Source organism: Odontesthes bonariensis, chromosome 20 (genome assembly GCF_027942865.1).
Source record: "Odontesthes bonariensis isolate fOdoBon6 chromosome 20, fOdoBon6.hap1, whole genome shotgun sequence".
Classification (NCBI taxonomy): Eukaryota; Metazoa; Chordata; class Actinopteri; order Atheriniformes; family Atherinopsidae; genus Odontesthes; species Odontesthes bonariensis.
The window spans coordinates 2,426,403-2,443,153 of record NC_134525.1 but is presented as its reverse complement, the minus strand read 5'-3'; the positions used below and the strand labels follow the sequence as shown (position 1 = coordinate 2,443,153).

Sequence of the window (16,751 nt, the reverse complement as noted above, 5' to 3'; positions counted from 1 at the left end):
AGCTACCCCAGCATCTACAGCTACCCCAGCATCTACAGCTATCCCAGCACCTACAGCTATCCCAGTACCTACAGCTATCCCAGTACCTACAGCTCTCCCAGCATCTAAAGCTATCCCAGCACCTACAGCTATCCCAGCATCTACAGCTATCCCAGCACCTACAGCTATCCCAGCACCTACAGCTATCCCAGCACCTACAGCTATCCCAGCATCTACAGCTATCCCAGTACCTACAGCTCTCCCAGCATCTAAAGCTATCCCAGTACCTACAGCTATCCCAGCACCTACAGCTATCCCAGTACCTACAGCTCTCCCAGCATCTAAAGCTATCCCAGCACCTACAGCTATCCCAGCACCTACAGCTATCCCAGCACCTACAGCTATCCCAGTACCTACAGCTCTCCCAGCATCTAAAGCTATCCCAGCACCTACAGCTATCCCAGCACCTACAGCTATCCCAGCATCTACAGCTATCCCAGTACCTACAGCTCTCCCAGCATCTAAAGCTATCCCAGTACCTACAGCTATCCCAGCACCTACAGCTATCCCAGCACCTACAGCTATCCCAGCACCTACAGCTATCCCAGCACCTACAGCTCTCCCAGCACCTACAGCTCTCCCAGCACCTACAGCTATCCCAGTATCTAAAGCTATCCCAGCACCTACAGCTATCCCAGTACCTACAGCTCTCCCAGCATCTAAAGCTATCCCAGCACCTACAGCTATCCCAGCACCTACAGCTATCCCAGCACCTACAGCTATCCCAGCATCTACAGCTATCCCAGCATCTACAGCTATCCCAGCATCTACAGCTATCCCAGCACCTACAGCTCTCCCAGCACCTACAGCTCTCCCAGTACCTACAGCTATCCCAGTACCTACAGCTCTCCCAGCATCTAAAGCTATCCCAGCACCTACAGCTATCCCAGCACCTACAGCTATCCCAGCACCTACAGCTATCCCAGCACCTACAGCTATCCCAGCATCTACAGCTATCCCAGTACCTACAGCTCTCCCAGCATCTAAAACTATCCCAGTACCTACAGCTATCCCAGCACCTACAGCTATCCCAGTACCTACATCTCTCTGGTCCCATCAGTCATTTTTAATTTGCCCCCAGCCTGTCGGGTCCGTAATAACCTCCCTTCTTCTCTTACAGGTTCATGTGTACATTCCGTGTTAAACATCAGACTAAATATAAAGTCATATCACAGGTTTATAACATTCAGAAATGTATTTTTTCAGGTTTTCCAGTGATTTTGTGCTGAAAATATTGTTTTATCGACAGGTGTGCAACACCTGTGGTCGTCTTGATCTTTAAAGCTCCAGTAATAAATATCATCACAGTGGAAATTAAACCGTTTTGGTCGTATTTTCTTCGTTGTTGTACAGTTACAACACTGCATTCCTCACCGCACACCTTGGTGACCATGAGCATTACGGATCACCTCCACAGATGTTCCTGCAGCCTCTCAGCACCACATCAAAGCTCCGCCTCATTTGCATATGTCCGCCAATTAAAGCCGAGGTCGGGTTTGTTTACATCCTCCGTCCCCTCAGCCCGAGTGTGACATTAAACAGTAAATAAAGCCACAGCACAGGAAGTGCTGGGTCAGAGCCATGAAATATTCACCCAGAAAGAGGAGGAAATGTCGCTGTTGTTGCGCTTAATGTTGGAATGACATTCAGAACATTTGGAAGCTCATGTTTTATTCAGGGTTTTGTGTAAATGTCATCATGAGTTAACCTGCTGATGTGCTCTGGTCTTGTTTTGTTTGTACAACTCGTTCCCGTCGTTGTTTTCGTCTCGATTTTATTGTCAATAAAGAAGTGAAATAGGAGCGGACATTAATCTGATGCGGACACACTGAAACGGCGAGCACACACACACAGAAACACTCACGGTGCAGAAGAGAAGGCCTGTGGATCTGCTGGGGAAGAAGGGGGGATGATGGGATGGATCTGGAGCGATCGGGTTCGGGTCAGGAGGCTGATGCGTCCCAGACGGATTCTTCCACAGGTCTGAACACGGAAGGAAGCGATTGATGGGAGGAATGTCGGGGTCCTTGATCCGCCAGCCGGAAAGAACACAGAGATGGAAAACTCAATCTGCAGCTCACAGCGGCGATTCAAAGCCAGAAGCAACCAACCAACATATCAAACAAACTCATCAGGCAAGGAGGGTTAGTTCCTCCGACTCTCAGCGGCTCGGCTCGCTTCTTCCAGCTTTAGATCGCTGAGGAGAGGGCTGGAAAATTCAGTTGACCCATTTAAAAAAGTCCTCAAAATTAGTCTGTCGAAGCCCAACAGTTCACTTCCTGATAAGAACACAATCTTTATGTGTTCAGTTTAGGGCTGGGCAACGATTAAAATGTTTAATCTAATTAATCACATGATTTCCCTGATTAATCACGATTAATCTCATTTGTACGCAGAATCCAAAAATGAATCCAAAAGTAGTGTATAGCTTTTAGCATTTAGCTTTATTTTAAATGTGCTGCCATATGAATGAAAGTGCCATAACATTTGTTGTGCAAACACACTTTTAACATCAGCATCTTTCTGTAGTTTTTATGTAGAAGCCTCGCTCCACTGTCTGTTTCCTTGAATGACTTGCTGCTATCAGTTGTGTGTTTTGCCTTTAAGTGATATTTTAGACTGGAACTACTACGCTGAGAAGACAATTCAACTTGGCAGAGTTTACAGATGACTTTGGTTCTGTCGACTCCGCCGTCTGGAAGAACTTTAACATGAAAATGGCCGAGTAAAAGTTCCGTACCCTTCTCCATGTTTGGTGGATCCGCCGATTACTTTCTTTTCCTGTTCCACAGCAGACAGCAACAGACTTTTACAAAATAAAAGCCTGTGGGCAACGGACTTTTACAAAATAAAAGCCTGTGAGCGACACACTTTTACAGAATAAAAGCCTGTGAGCAACAGACTTTTACAAAATAAAAAAACTGCGTTAATGCGCGATAAAATATTTATCGGTGTTAAATAATTAACAAGTTAACGCGATAATAACGAGTTAACTCGCCCAGCCCTAGTTAAATTTACGTTGTTATTGGGACAGAAAAATGGTGCTGACTGCAACACAACACTGACTACAGTCACAGCAAACTGTTCGAATGATAAATAACTTTATTTCAGGATCAGCTCAGTGGTTTTTGTGTTGTTTTTTTATTACATTTGAGGTGATGTGAAGTGAAAATAGGCTGAAACATTATCATGATAAGTTAGCATTTAGCTCATAAACTTAGATTAAACTGACAAACATGTTTAAACTTCTTCCTCCTTTTTCTCCTGCTCTGCGTCCCAGACGTCTCCTCTTAAACTCATCTGGATTCGGGGTCTTATTCGAGCTTTTTTCACCTCTTATCGCCGAACCCTCTTTTAAAAGGGCCTTTTAGGACAAAGAGTTCTTTCTCTCAGGAGGAAACGCTTGAATGAAACCGGTATCTGGTGTTTTAGCCATTTTATTTTGGTAAATCCAGATGCTTTGTTCACAAATAAAGCGTTTTGCTTCTCAGAACAATATGCGTTCAACAGAGTAATACATTTGCTTCACAAAATCGTTTTGCATGAAAAAGTCAGACCTCGCATCGCTTGGCGCTATTTTTGCCTCCCTTGATATCAATGCGTCCAGCCACCTAGCCTAACCGCACCTTTTACGGTGTTTGCTGCTCGGTCTGCACAGTTTACATTGGAAGCATTGATATCAAGGGAGGCAAAAATAGCGCCAAGCGAGACGCTTTATTTTTTAAACCCCAGCCAACTAGCCGGACTACCTTCATCAACACCAAAACGAGGCTGGAACTCTGCTCACAGGACGCAGCAGGGGGTAAGAAGATGTTCAGAAATGATGTTGCTGATATGGGATGTTACACAGCTTCATGTCAGAAGAGGCGAACTGTCCCTTTAAGACCACGAGTCAGCTTACTTAGAGCATTTCCAGACTGTCGCTCTGCTCTAATAAAATCCTGATTTTAGAACCACAGCCTCCTCTGACCAGTTAAATGGACCAGGGGAGCTGTGGGTGAAAACTCGACTCAAATGTTCATGTAGCTGTTGAATTATTTAAAAAACACAAACAAGGGGTCGTATTTCCAAGGGAAAATGTAACTGTTCCCTCTCAAAATATGCTCACAAAATGTTGCTGGAGGTTGGTCCACATCAGCATGAACACACACACACACACACACACACACACACACACACACACACACACACACACACACACACACACACACACACACACAGCGGTGACCTTTCCACTCAAAGACAGCAGGAATCAACAATCAGGAAGTGTCTGACCTTCTACACATCCACAGCTAAAGAGCATACTGTACACACACACACACACACACACACACACACACAGGTTGCATCATCATTTCACCATAGACTGTATATAAAAAGTGGGTGTGGCCACATGGGCGTTCTGCAGCCTCGAGTTTAGCGTGTGACGTTTTTTTGGAGGCGGAAGTGACCATATTTGGACAAGAAGGTGGAGCTGGAGGGAGCTGTGCTGTTAGTCTGAATGTAATGTGAGAAACTGATGAAACAAAAAGCTAGCAAGCTAAAAGGAGGAGTTAGTGCAGGCTGGGTGGAGAACACCGTATAAGCAAAGCTGATCGAAGATCCACCGGGATAATCCAACAGGCTGTGTTCGAAACCACATACTACATACTTCCATACTACATACTGCAAACTGCATACTACATACTTCCATACTCATCGATCAGACAGTATGCAGAGCGTTTACCCACAATGCATTTCGCTCCTGCCCGAGCCGAAATCAGCCGGCCTGAAGCTGATTTCCCTTAAGCTCTAAACTCTGTAAACTTTAGCAACATTTGAAACATTTTCAGGAGAGAAAGTAGTCGTTTAGATCCCCAACGTGTTGAAAACCTGACAAAATACCGGCCGTTTACCATTTTGTTCCCACGAATTCGGCGCTACTAAAGCTAGCCGCAGTGAGCAACGCACTTCCTGTTATTTTCACAAAATAAAATACCCGTTGCCTTTTATCATAGGGAAAGCCATTACCATACAATTGGTGCTTTTGTTTTGAAAACAGGAAGTGAACCTACCCTCGTTGTAGCTAGCTTGAAACTGCCGTTTTGACAGGAAATGACAATCGGCGACGTCACGTTACGTTGCATCTTGGGTAGTTTGAGTATGAGTAGTAACCTCATGATGCATACCCAACATTTAGGAGAATCTAGTATGCATCCGGGAACTTAAAAAAACTTAAAGTTAGTTGGAGTAGTGGGAGTAGTAGGAGAAGTAGGCGGTTTTGAACACAGCCACAGACTTAGTTCCACTGGACCAAGACAAGTTTCGCCAAGAACGAGCTCGGGAGTTAGCCACATTAGCTCTCTGGCAAATAAGCCGGGATACACAAGACTTCTGGAACAAAAACCTTGGTCAAAAAGTTGGTCAGAAACCCAAGAGCTACATCTCAGACTCTGCGGGCCTCAGTTAGCATGTTAAAGGTTAAAGGTCATGACAGCAAAGTTAGAAACAGACTGAACAGGTATGGCTTGTGTGGAAGGGCTGCAGGAAAAAGCCTCTTCTCTCTAAAAAGAACATGGCAGCACAGCTTAGGTTTGCAAAGCTGCATCTGAACAAACCACAAGACTTCTGGAACAATGTCCTTTGGACAGAGCAGACCAAAGTGGAGATGTTTGCTCATAATGCACAGCAGCACGTTTGGAGGAAACCAAACGCAGCATATCAGCACAAACACCTCACACCAGCTGTCAAGCACGGTGGTGGAGGGCTGATGATCTGGGCACCTTGCAGTCACTCAGTGGGGTCACATGGCTCTGAAAGGATGGGATTATTGTCTAAATTACAGTAAGAATGAGCTGAGCAAGGGTAATTCTCCTTGGATATATGGCGGTGAATGAATGGGATCAGAGACACAAAGCGTGTCATACCCCGGTATGATAGGTGGCGCTGTACCCATTCCAGCTGTTGCTAATAGAGCCACTTCCTGTTGACCTCTTCACCACCACCAACAACAACAAACTCAGGCATTGGAGAAAGATGGAGAACGCAGAGCCAGATGAAGCTACGTCCCTCTACATTTGCTCTGTGATGAGCTGCTTGTTGCACAAACTCGATACCCAACGGAGCATTCTCCATCGCGTTGTTTGTTTCTTTCTGACGGCGACAACAACAGGAATATCGTCTCCTTTGACTTCCGGGTCACGACCCCGGGAAAACATCTGGAGCATGCGGAGAACGCAAAGTCTGATTCACCACGTGCTTCAGCGTCTACAAGCAGGTTTAGAGTGACTTTCAACCCAGTTATCTCGGGGTCTGAATCCGATCAGATCCAATTCTTAGTCAGATTAAGGTGTCTACATGCACTTAATAACTCAGTCTGATTGGAATTTAGCCAATAATCTGATCCTTTCAGGGCCATGTGACCCCACTGAGTGAGTCCACCATGAACTCTTCTGGATACCAAAGTGTTCTAGAGTCAGATGTGAGGCTGGATCAGGGGTTCACTTAGTTTCTCACACACAGCTTCTGTGTTCTGTCTCAGTTTTTGCTCCATAAATAATCCCACAGTGGGACATGTCATGTGTTTATGGTGAGTTTTACCACATGTTAAAGACCAGATGACTTTTTCTTATTTAGTCCTGAAACATAAAAACTTAAATAGATGAAAGTAGGTGGAAAACTGGGATTGATGCTGGTCATTTTGTTTCCTCGTGAAACATTTTAATGAAGCTCTGGGTCTAAATGAAGAGGTTAGATTGATAGATGTGGTTAATCAGCTGGGTTTATCCATATTTATGATGAGTGCAGGTTACAGACAGTTAGATAACCTGACAGGAAGGTCACTTTGCAGCTCCTCTGATCATTCTGGGCTCAGTCTGTGGACTCAACCCGAAATGTTTCGCTTTAAACCGGCTAACTTCACAGCTCTGTCAGGTGTGTTTGCACCACAGCAGCTCACATCTTAACCCATAACAAGGACTTTTTCAGGGGAAAATAAAGCTCCGTGAGGCCCGACAGGCTGCCGGTTTGTGTAGTCAAACCACTCACTTTCACACCAGTGATTCACACTCATAAAAAACACAATATTCGTGTGTTGGCGAACATTTGTAGAGGTTAAAATTAGCAAAGCTAACTCACCTTCTGTCCTACTCCAGCGTTGGGCTGCTATGAAGTCAGCGGAGGCGCGCCTGTGTCGCTACGGGGATATATATATGTTGTTTAAAATATTTTTAGTAAACTTTAATGTCTTTAATATCATTAAAGTGTCACATTGAGGATCTTAATGAAAATAAGTGAATAAATATTGAGAATAAAAGCACTGCTTGGAGGAAATTTTGATCAGGCGATCTTTGGTCACATTTAATTTAGGGCCCTGAGCCTTTAACGGTCGCGGAGGGAGGGATCGGCGTTTTTAGCAACATCATGGCTGCGTCCACACGAACCCAGGTGATTTCTCTGTACAAGATGATGCTGAAAGAGAGCAGCAAGTTCCCGTCGTACAACTACAGGTGAGAGACGTAGTGGGACCGGTTTGACCCGGCTGTTAGTGGCGGGAAAAGCGGGGAAGTGGCGGTTTGTGGCTGTGTTTACATTAGCATCTTGACAGATCCGGTGTCATTGGAAGCTAACATGTAACAACATCAGGAGCAGGGGCGAGGCTAGGTGGGGGCTGTGGAGGGGCACTGCCCCCCCCATTTTCGGATTCACATTTTCGGATGTTTTTGTTGTATATAATGATCTGAAATGTAGACTTAATGAAGGTAATAAAAAGCTGGAGTTGGCTGGATGTCTTGCCCCAAGTATCTACTTGAATTTAAACCCTCAATGGAGAATGTGGAGCATGTTAATTAAAATTAAAAATTAAAATTGACGATTCTTGACGATGATTCAGAGCGCCGGCTCCCTCTGACCCGGGTCAGAACTCGGTGTGCTTCCTTATTCCAGTAAAGTTCAACTAAATCTGTCGTATGCTTCGTGTCTTTGTGTTTAAAGTTTGTAAAAGTGTGTGTATGGCCCAACTTTTCTCTAATTTACACGGTAACGTCACACACGGAGGCTCTGAAACTGACGGCGAGGACGGTTTTCACCATCTGTGGGAACGCTGAGAAACAAGAAACGAATTATTTCAGGTCCAACAGGTTTGTTTTACAGGCTGAAAGACCCACCTGTAGCTGCTGATTTAGGTGTAAAAAAGGGCCGTTCAGTGGGAAACAGCAGTGTTACAGTCACTGTTACAGCAGATTTTTATTCTCACAGGTCTGCGTTAGGAAAAGTTTGTCCTGTTGGCTGAAGCACGTTGATGTTTTTAGGTTCAGTAAAGTGGAGAAAAGGGTTTGGGACCTATAATCTGTTTCTTTAAGAGGATTTACAGGCCTGTAGTTCCTTTTCTGCTGGAAACCTGAAGCTGTAGCCTGTAGCCTGGGGCAGCTCGGGGGTAAATAAGTCAAAGCTCTGTCCGGTTCTGGCTGTTTGCTTGCTGAAACAGTCCAGAAACACGAAGCTGTTGGGTTGGGAGCACGGTTAGTGGTCCCTCTGATGGACCCTGTGGCTGTTTCTCCAGCGGTTGGCTCCCACAGTTTCAGACGGATCGTTCTTAAAGGGACAGTTCGCCTCTTTAAAGGGACAGTTCGCCTCTTTAAAGGGACAGTTCGCCTCTTCTGACATGAAGCTGTGTAACATCCCATATCAGCAGCATCATTTCTGAACATCTTCTTACCCCCTGCTGCGTCCTGTGAGCAGAGTTCCAGCCTCGTTTTGGTGTTGATGAAGGTAGTCCGGCTAGTTGGCTGGGGTTTAAAAAATAAAGCGTTTTGCTTCTCAGAACAATATGCGTTCAACAGAGTAATACATTTGCATCCCAAAATGGTTCTCCAGGAAAAAGTCAGACCTCACAATCTCTTGGCCCTATTTTCTCTCGCTTCGTGTCATCAAAACTTCTCGCCATATTTGATGCTGAATCATTGAGGCTGAAACAACAGTGGAAGCACTGAGCTGCTGTGTCTTCTTCTCTATTTTTACTATAACTTCTCATAATATCACCAACACCTGCGAGTTATTTCTCTGAGTCGCAACAACTGGATGCATCCAGCAACGTTCCTGCTTTTGGCTAAAGCAGTTAAACACGGAGCTGTTTCTGATCACCCCCCCACATCTGTTGACCAACTTCTCACCAATAAAAGCTTTAATTTTGCTTTGATTGGTGAGAAAAGTGTCAGATTAGACCAACTTCACCCCAACTCCAGCTGTTGGTTTGAGCTGGGATCGTCTCTCTGAGGCACCAACTGAGGCTTTCTGGGAAGATGCAAAGCAACAAAAGAGGCCCCAGACTGAAGGCTTTAGTGGCGGACATCTTTAAAAGTGTGCACAGGGTCCTGCAGCTTTGATGCCACAGATGTTAGAACAGAGGAGCCAGATGTTCGTGCAGAACATGTTGAGATGTGTGCACCAAAAAAAACACCAAAAACGTGCGACAGGTGAATATCTGGGAACTTTGAAGCAGATTGTGAAGCTGTGAGTAAAAAGGTTCATCAGTGTTTTTATTTTTTAATTTAATTTTGTCGTTTCCTTTGGCGTCAACAGAAGAACTCGCCTGATTGGTCGGCCAAAGCTTCGCCTGATTGGTCGGCCACAGCTTCTCCCAGCCTCAGAGGCAGCTCCAGCCGTTACTTAAATCCATTTTAGAGGATGATTCCGTCCTTTTTTCAGGGATTTTAAGATTTATTTAGTCCCAAAATGCAGAACAAAGCTTATTTTATTCAGCTTCTGCTAATTTTTTAGGTTTTGCTTTCAAACATGTGGTTTGATTAGTTCAACTTTATTTAGTTGGATGGGAAAAAAATCCAACTGTGAGATGTTTAAGATGTGATGGAGCTCGGTCATTCAGGGCTTTAGGACGGGATGTTCCTGAGTTTATTACGAAGGTGAAAGAGGCATTTCTGATCGTCCTGGAGCCCGGCTGGTGTTGCGTCCTGATCACGTTGGTGGTTCATCGTGTGGCGCTCTCAGCCGCCATTAAAGCGTTTAACGTGCACAAAGGGCGCAGAGATGCAGCTGATTCTGGGTCACATCTCGCCTCCTTTTATTAAAGGATTAATGAACGATGTAAACGCTGCACTTTGGGAAGTTTAACTCGTCCCTCGGCTGTGTTTAAAACGTAAAGCTCAGCTCCTCTTTGCACATTTTGTGCATGAAGACATGAAAGGTCACAGATCGTGTGGTTTGACCTCTTAATCCTGAGCGTGCAGCAGAGGCGCGTACCTGCCGAGTTGTTGTGGAACGACCTGAATGTGCCAGACGTCGCCGCCGGCGCTGTTTTCCTCTTCTTCTTCTTCTTCTTCTCTGACGGCTGTAACAGCTGAGGCTCGCAGCTCTTCCTGGGAGGAGCGGTGGGAGACTTCAGCTGACTTCTGAGAGCTTTGCCAACCAGAGAAAACCTGGAAGTGAGCAGAAGCCAGATGAAACATTCATGATGCCCAGCAGGAAAGCTGGATCGCTGCAGAAGGTGACGGGAAACACAGAAGATTCACCTCAAAATAAATCCGCTGAGTTGCATCAACCTGCAGAAGTTAATGTTTCTGCCCCAGAAAATGTTGGATTTTCTTTCTGTTTTGGCCTTTTAAGGCTCAAACTACACTTAATCTGGCCTTTGTTTCTCCCCATCAAACACAAAGAAGGGGGGGGTTCTGCTTCAGGGTCGCCTCCATAGATCATCGAATGTGTTTTTGTGTTCCATGCGGACATGAAAGCTGGAAGTCCAGCAGGATCACTGTGGAGCAGAGTGTAAAATACCTGTAAATGAACTTGGAAGAAATTAGTTGAGCTGAACTTCTGGAGGCAAAGTGAGAGATTTTTATGGTCAGAGTTCAGTTAATTTGTCTTGTTCCAGAGACCCAGTTTAAGTCTCTTCTTCAAACCTTCTCCCATCAGAGGACTTTTTCTGACTGTTTGAAGCTCTTTGTAACATTAACTGGGTTTAAACGGTGGCTGCAAACATCAGCATCATCCAGATTTTTAGTTTCTTTCATTCAATTTAGCGTTGGTGTTGGTTAACGTTGCATTTTAAAGTCATTGGTGCTGTTAGTAATCACTGTGCTGTCTGATAACGGACGATAAATCAGGAAATAAGAGGCTTTATTAGGGTTTCAGCTGCATTAAAACAGAGTTTATGAAAGCAGAGACGGCAGGAGAGACGCTAACAGATGTTAGCACAGCTAGATGTTAGCTAGGAAGCTAATAGCTGCTGTTCTGCAGTCCTGTTATCAGGAGCAGGAAGTATAGAGAAATACGTCTTTTTGATCACATGACCCAGCAATAATTGTGGCAGCACATAAACTCTGGTTCATGATGTAAATTTGACTCTTTTAAACAGTTATTATTGGAAAAGTATTTCTTATTCGACAGAATACTCAATAAACTGATAGTTTCCTGCAGCCTAACATAACGGTGATGAGAAACGACGTGTTATATGTTCTCAAAGAAGCAGAAGTGGTCCTGAAACTGACCCCTGCGGGACTCCATATGTAACGGGAGAGACCTGACCCGTTATTATAGGACCAAACGCAGAATGTCCTGCCTGATGAGTCTGATAAGAGCCTCCTCGGCCTGTGGAAGATGATGCTGCGTATCAGAGCCAGGGCAGCAGCCACTTAAAGGTCAGGGGGGCAGTTATATGTGGGGCAGTCTGAGCTGTGGCTGTAAATCACATTTTAAAGTCATTGGTGCTGTTAGTAATCACTGTGCTGTCTGATAACGGACGATAAAACAGGAAATAAGAGGCTTTATTAGGGTTTCAGCTGCATTAAAACAGAGTTTATGAAAGCAGAGACGGCAGGAGAGAAGCTAACAGATGCTAACACAGCTGAATGTTAGCTAGGAAGCTAATAGCTGCTGTTCTGCAGTCCTGTTATCAGGAGCAGGAAGTATAGAGAAATATGTCTTTTTGATCACATGACCCAGCAATAATTGTGGCAGCACATAAACTCTGGTTCATGATGTAAATTGGACTCTTTTAAACAGTTATTATTGGAAAAGTATTTCTTATTCGACAGAATACTCGATAAACTGAATGATAGTTTCCTGCAGCCCAACATAACGGTGACGAGAAACGACGTGTTATATGTTCTCAAAGAAGCAGAAGTGGTCCTGAAACTGACCCCTGCGGGACTCCATATGTAACGGGAGAGACCTGACCCGTTATTATAGGACCAAACGCAGAATGTCCTGCCTGATAAGTCTGATAAGAGCCTCCTCGGCTTGTGGAAGGGGCAGCCGGGGCAGCAGCCACTTAAAGGTCAGGGGGGCAGTTATATGTGGGGCAGTCTGAGCTGTGGTTGTAAATCACATTTTAAAGGTGAGATCTCAGAGCAGAAAATCACTTCCTGTCCCTCCGTTTGGAAGTTATCTGCAACCCTAGAGAATTTAGAGTTTGTTGCTTTTATTCTTGATTTATTTCTTTGATTTGGCTCCTGTTTTGGTTTGGATATTTATTCTTTACGTGAGATATAAATGCAGATTTAGTTTCCTAATTTTGTCCATCATCAGCCTCAGTGTTTTCCTGGCAGCAGCTCTGCCTCAGAAACTCTTTATTTTTTATTGGATTTGAGCAGGAAACTCCCTGCAGGGCTCAGAGCCTCAGGTGCAGAAACAGACCGAGGGGAAGATGGAGGAAGAGGAAGCAGAGAGGGAGGCTGAGGAGGAGAAAGCAGACAGTCAGAAGTAGGTCATCTCTGCCAGAACAGCAGTAAATACCAGACGGATTCGCTTTGGCTCTAAATTAAATCTCATCCTCTCGGTCGGCGTGTGAACTGAAACCAGTCGGCAGGCGTCTGATGAATAAGTCATGCTGGAAATCTAGTTTCTTTCTCTCTCCTCGTCTCCTCTCCTGTCTCCTCTCCCGTCTCCTCCTCCTCTTCCCTTCCTTCTTCATCCTCCAAAGATCACACGAGAGAATTCCTTCTGAAGTTTCCGAGACGAGTCGAGCGCTTTTCAGCCTCTCGCTGCGTTTGTGTCGGTTTTCTGTGAATGAGCTGAAAATAAAAAAAGATCCGGCTCGTTGAGAAGCACTGACGCAGCCCTGAGAACCTCCAAAAGAAAAGAGAAGCCAGACTTTTACACATTTATTGGGATATCTGACCAGATATCAGCCTGGTTCAGCTGCGGTTTGCAGGTTTTTTCCACCTTTTGTCTTCAAATGTAAGAATCTGGAACAAAAAGCAGCGTTTAAGCAGAAAACTGTAAAACTGTGTGAAACTGTGTCATGGTGCACCTTCTTCTCCTGTGAAAGGGATGGGTGTGTGTGTGTATATATATATATATATATATATATATATATATATATATATATAAAAATAAAAAATAGGTCCCGGTGACCTCAGGCCCAGAACCACGAAGCTGCTTCGCTTCTCATCAGGTTGTATCGCCATGGCGACGCACTCTGGATTCAGTGAAACAGTTTCATTCCCTTCTCTTTTTGTTTCCTTCTCTTTTCCTTCTCTTTTCTTTTCCTTCTCTTTTCCTTCTCTTTTCCTTTCCTTTCCTTCTCTCCTTCTCTTTTCCTTTCCTTTCCTTCTCTCCTCTTTCCTTTCTTTCTCTCCTCTTTCCTTCTCTTCTCTCCTTTCCTTTTCTCCCATTTCCTTTCCTTCTCTCCTTCTCTTTTCCTTTCCTTTCCTTCTCTCCTCTTTCCTTTCCTTCTCTCCTCTTTCCTTCTCTTTTCCTTTCCTTCTCTTTTCCTTTCCTTCTCTTTTCCTTTCCTTCTCTCCTTCTCTTTTCCTTTCCTTTCCTTCTCTCCTCTTTCCTTCTCTTTTCCTTTCCTTCTCTTTTCCTTTCCTTCTCTTTTCCTTTCCTTCTCTTTTCCTTTCCTTTCCTTCTCTCCTTCTCTTTTCCTTTCCTTTCCTTCTCTCCTCTTTCCTTTCCTTCTCTCCTCTTTCCTTCTCTTCTCTCCTTTCCTTTTCTCCCATTTCCTTTCCTTCTCTCCTTCTCTTTTCCTTTCCTTCTCTTTTCCTTTATCTTTTCCTTTCCTTCTCTCCTTCTCTTTTCCTTTCCTTTCCTTCTCTCCTCTTCTCTTTTCCTTTCCTTCTCTCCTTCTCATTTCCTTTCCTTCTCTCCTCTTTCCTGTCCTTCTCTCATCTTTCCTTTCCTTCTCTCCTCTTTCCTTCTCTTCTCTCCTTTCCTTTTCTCCCATTTTCCTTTCCTTCTCTCCTTCTCTTTTCCTTTCCTTTCCTTCTCTCCTCTTTCCTTTCCTTCTCTCCTCTTTCCTTCTCTTCTCTCCTTTTTCTCCCATTTTCCTTTCCTTCTCTCCTTCTCTTTTCCTTTCCTTTCCTTCTCTCCTCTTTCCTTTCCTTCTCTCCTCTTTCCTTCTCTTTTCCTTCTCTTCTCTCCTTCCCATCTCTTCTCTTTTCTTCTTCCTGTTTTTATCTCTTCTGGATCTCCCCCACACCTCCCTCCTCTTATCCATCCTTTCCCCTCCTCCTTCTTGCCCTCCCTCCATCCTCTGACCTTCAGACCGCCCTGAACCGGTTCTCCTGCTCAGATTTAAGCAGCTCATGTAAATCTGATCCATCACTGCTTTATTGGTTCGGTCTTAAATCCTGAATGAGTCTGAGACGGATGGGTTTGAGTTTCTGTCCTCACATCGGAGGAGCTGCCAGCTGTAACCAGGCCGACTCCATCAACCCAATAATCATTTCCTCCTCAGCAGCTCCTGCCAGAACTTCAGTATTTTCTGATCGCTCTCCTCTGATTCCTTTATTTCTTTTGGCTGGAGTGCTTTTTTTTAACCCCAGTTTGGTGGTTCAACAGTTCTGCAGCTTCCTGAAGCTCTTTCAGAGTTTTTCTTTGGACATTTTCTGCCTTTTCACTCATCTTCAGTCCATTATTTCTTCATTAAGCCACTTAACTCTGAGCTGTGAAGCATTCAGGCAGGAAAAAGGCTCCTAACTCAAGGGATGAACCAGTGTTGTGTCCACATTTTAAACTGGATCTTTAGGCACTTTGTTCCCAGCAGCCTGTCACAGAGACACATCATATGTTCCCATTTCTTTAGCTGCATCTGTGAAAAACAGCTTCATAGTTTAAACTTTTTTTGTACATTTACGTTTAAACTGCTTTCAGTTACCAAAAGAGTCAAATTAATATTAGAAATTCAGTTTAAAAAAATCCTAACCCCAAAAAAATGAATGTTATCACGTCTAAAAGTAGAAAAGTAGGAAAAAACAGACAATAATAAGAATTATATGTTATTCAACATCAAGAAAAAGTAAATAAGATTAAATTTAAAGCTTAAAAAAGGAATATAAGATATCATCTAATGACTAATTATGGAACAATGAATATAAATGAAATGATTAAACTGTTTTATGCCACCAGAAATGAATAATCTAGAAGCTCTTTGTGGGTTTCAGACTGGAATTAAGATTTTAGTTGCATCTATGAAAAACAGAAAAGGGTTTTTGGGCCACAACTGGAAGCTTTTATACATTTTAATTGCATAACAAATTTGGATTTAAGAGTTTTCATGTAAAAATAGGAATAAAGTTGCAAAATGACCACTGAGCTTAGTATCTTAATCTGATCCGTTTCATCCCAAACGTAGATATTTAAGCTTATTTAATACGTTTTAACTCATTAAAAGTCATTTCTTTTGATAACCGATAGATTTATCCTAATTATAAACAATATATAAGTTATAAATATGATAATATTTCAAAACAAACGATGCCACAATTAATCTTTTAAGTGTAAAAGATAAAGATAACACAGTGTGACAGACAGAAAACAGGATTTCTGCAGCAACAAGGTGATTCCCAAAGAGCTGTTAGCTGGAAACTTGGCATATCTCAGCATGGTGTGCAGTGTGTCCTTAAAACATTTGAGGAAACTGGACAAGTGGAGGACAGAAGAAGAAGTGTCAGGCCTAAAGAACTATCTACAGCAGATGAACAGGATCTGAAAGTGATGTCCTTAAGAAAGAGGAAAACATCCAGCAAAGACCTGACACAGGAGCTGAGAGATGCATCTGGAGCTTCAGCTGATCCATCTGCTGTTGGCCCAAGCCTGATCAGAAATGAACATCTACCTAAATAAACAAATGAAAGAATGGATTTAAAAAAAAAAACGATTGTTATATATTACAATCATCTATTTCATGCAATCTTAAAAATGGATTTATTACCTCCGCCAAGGAGGTTATGTGATCGCCCGGGTTTGTCTGGTCTGGATGTTCGTCTGTTCGTCTGTTCGTGCTGCAATCTTGCGACCTGCCACAAGGTGGCTTGGCTTGGTTGTTTCGTTGTCGTTGAAGGAGGGGTAGGAGGGGTGCGCAGGTGGAAAGCTTACACTAACTGCGCAGGGGGGAAGGTAAACACAAATGGAAGCCGTTTAGGCTGAGTTATACTTCTTTTAACTGCCCTTGCGCTTGGGTCTTGCGCTTGCGTGTGCTGCCTGGCGATTCACCGCCAGTACAGTAGGTGGAGTAGCGGGTTTTTTCAATGACAAGCCTACTATGATGAAAGGAAATTCACCGCCAGGAGCTCTTCCATAGATTCATGCTTCTACTTCTTGTAAATAGCCGGTATTTTGTCAGATTTTCAACACCTTGGGGGTCTAAACTACTTTCTCGCCTGAAAATGTTTCAAATGTTGCTAAAGTTATATATTTACAGAGTTTATAGCTTAAGGGAAATCAGCTTTTCAGGCCGGCTGATTTCGGCTCGGACAGGAGTGAAGTGCACTGTGTGT

General features: G+C 43.8%; 2 protein-coding genes across 2 annotated transcripts in view; one reads left to right on the top strand and one right to left on the bottom strand.

Moving 5' to 3' along the window:
* Nucleotides 1-7,220, bottom strand: part of fars2 (phenylalanyl-tRNA synthetase 2, mitochondrial) — a 202,817-nt gene extending 195,597 nt beyond the window's left edge. The window contains exons 1-2 of the mRNA XM_075452244.1: nt 7,156-7,220; nt 1,904-2,065 (exon numbers count right to left, since the gene is read on the bottom strand). The gene's annotated coding sequence lies outside the window, so the exon portion shown is untranslated. The remainder of the gene's footprint in view (nt 1-1,903; nt 2,066-7,155) is intronic.
* A 180-nt stretch (nt 7,221-7,400) lies between these two features.
* Nucleotides 7,401-16,751, top strand: part of lyrm4b (LYR motif containing 4) — a 42,874-nt gene continuing 33,523 nt past the window's right edge. Inside the window, exon 1 of the mRNA XM_075452098.1 lies at nt 7,401-7,526. Within this exon, the coding sequence (XP_075308213.1) occupies nt 7,441-7,526 (86 nt within the window). The 5' untranslated portion in view covers nt 7,401-7,440. The remainder of the gene's footprint in view (nt 7,527-16,751) is intronic.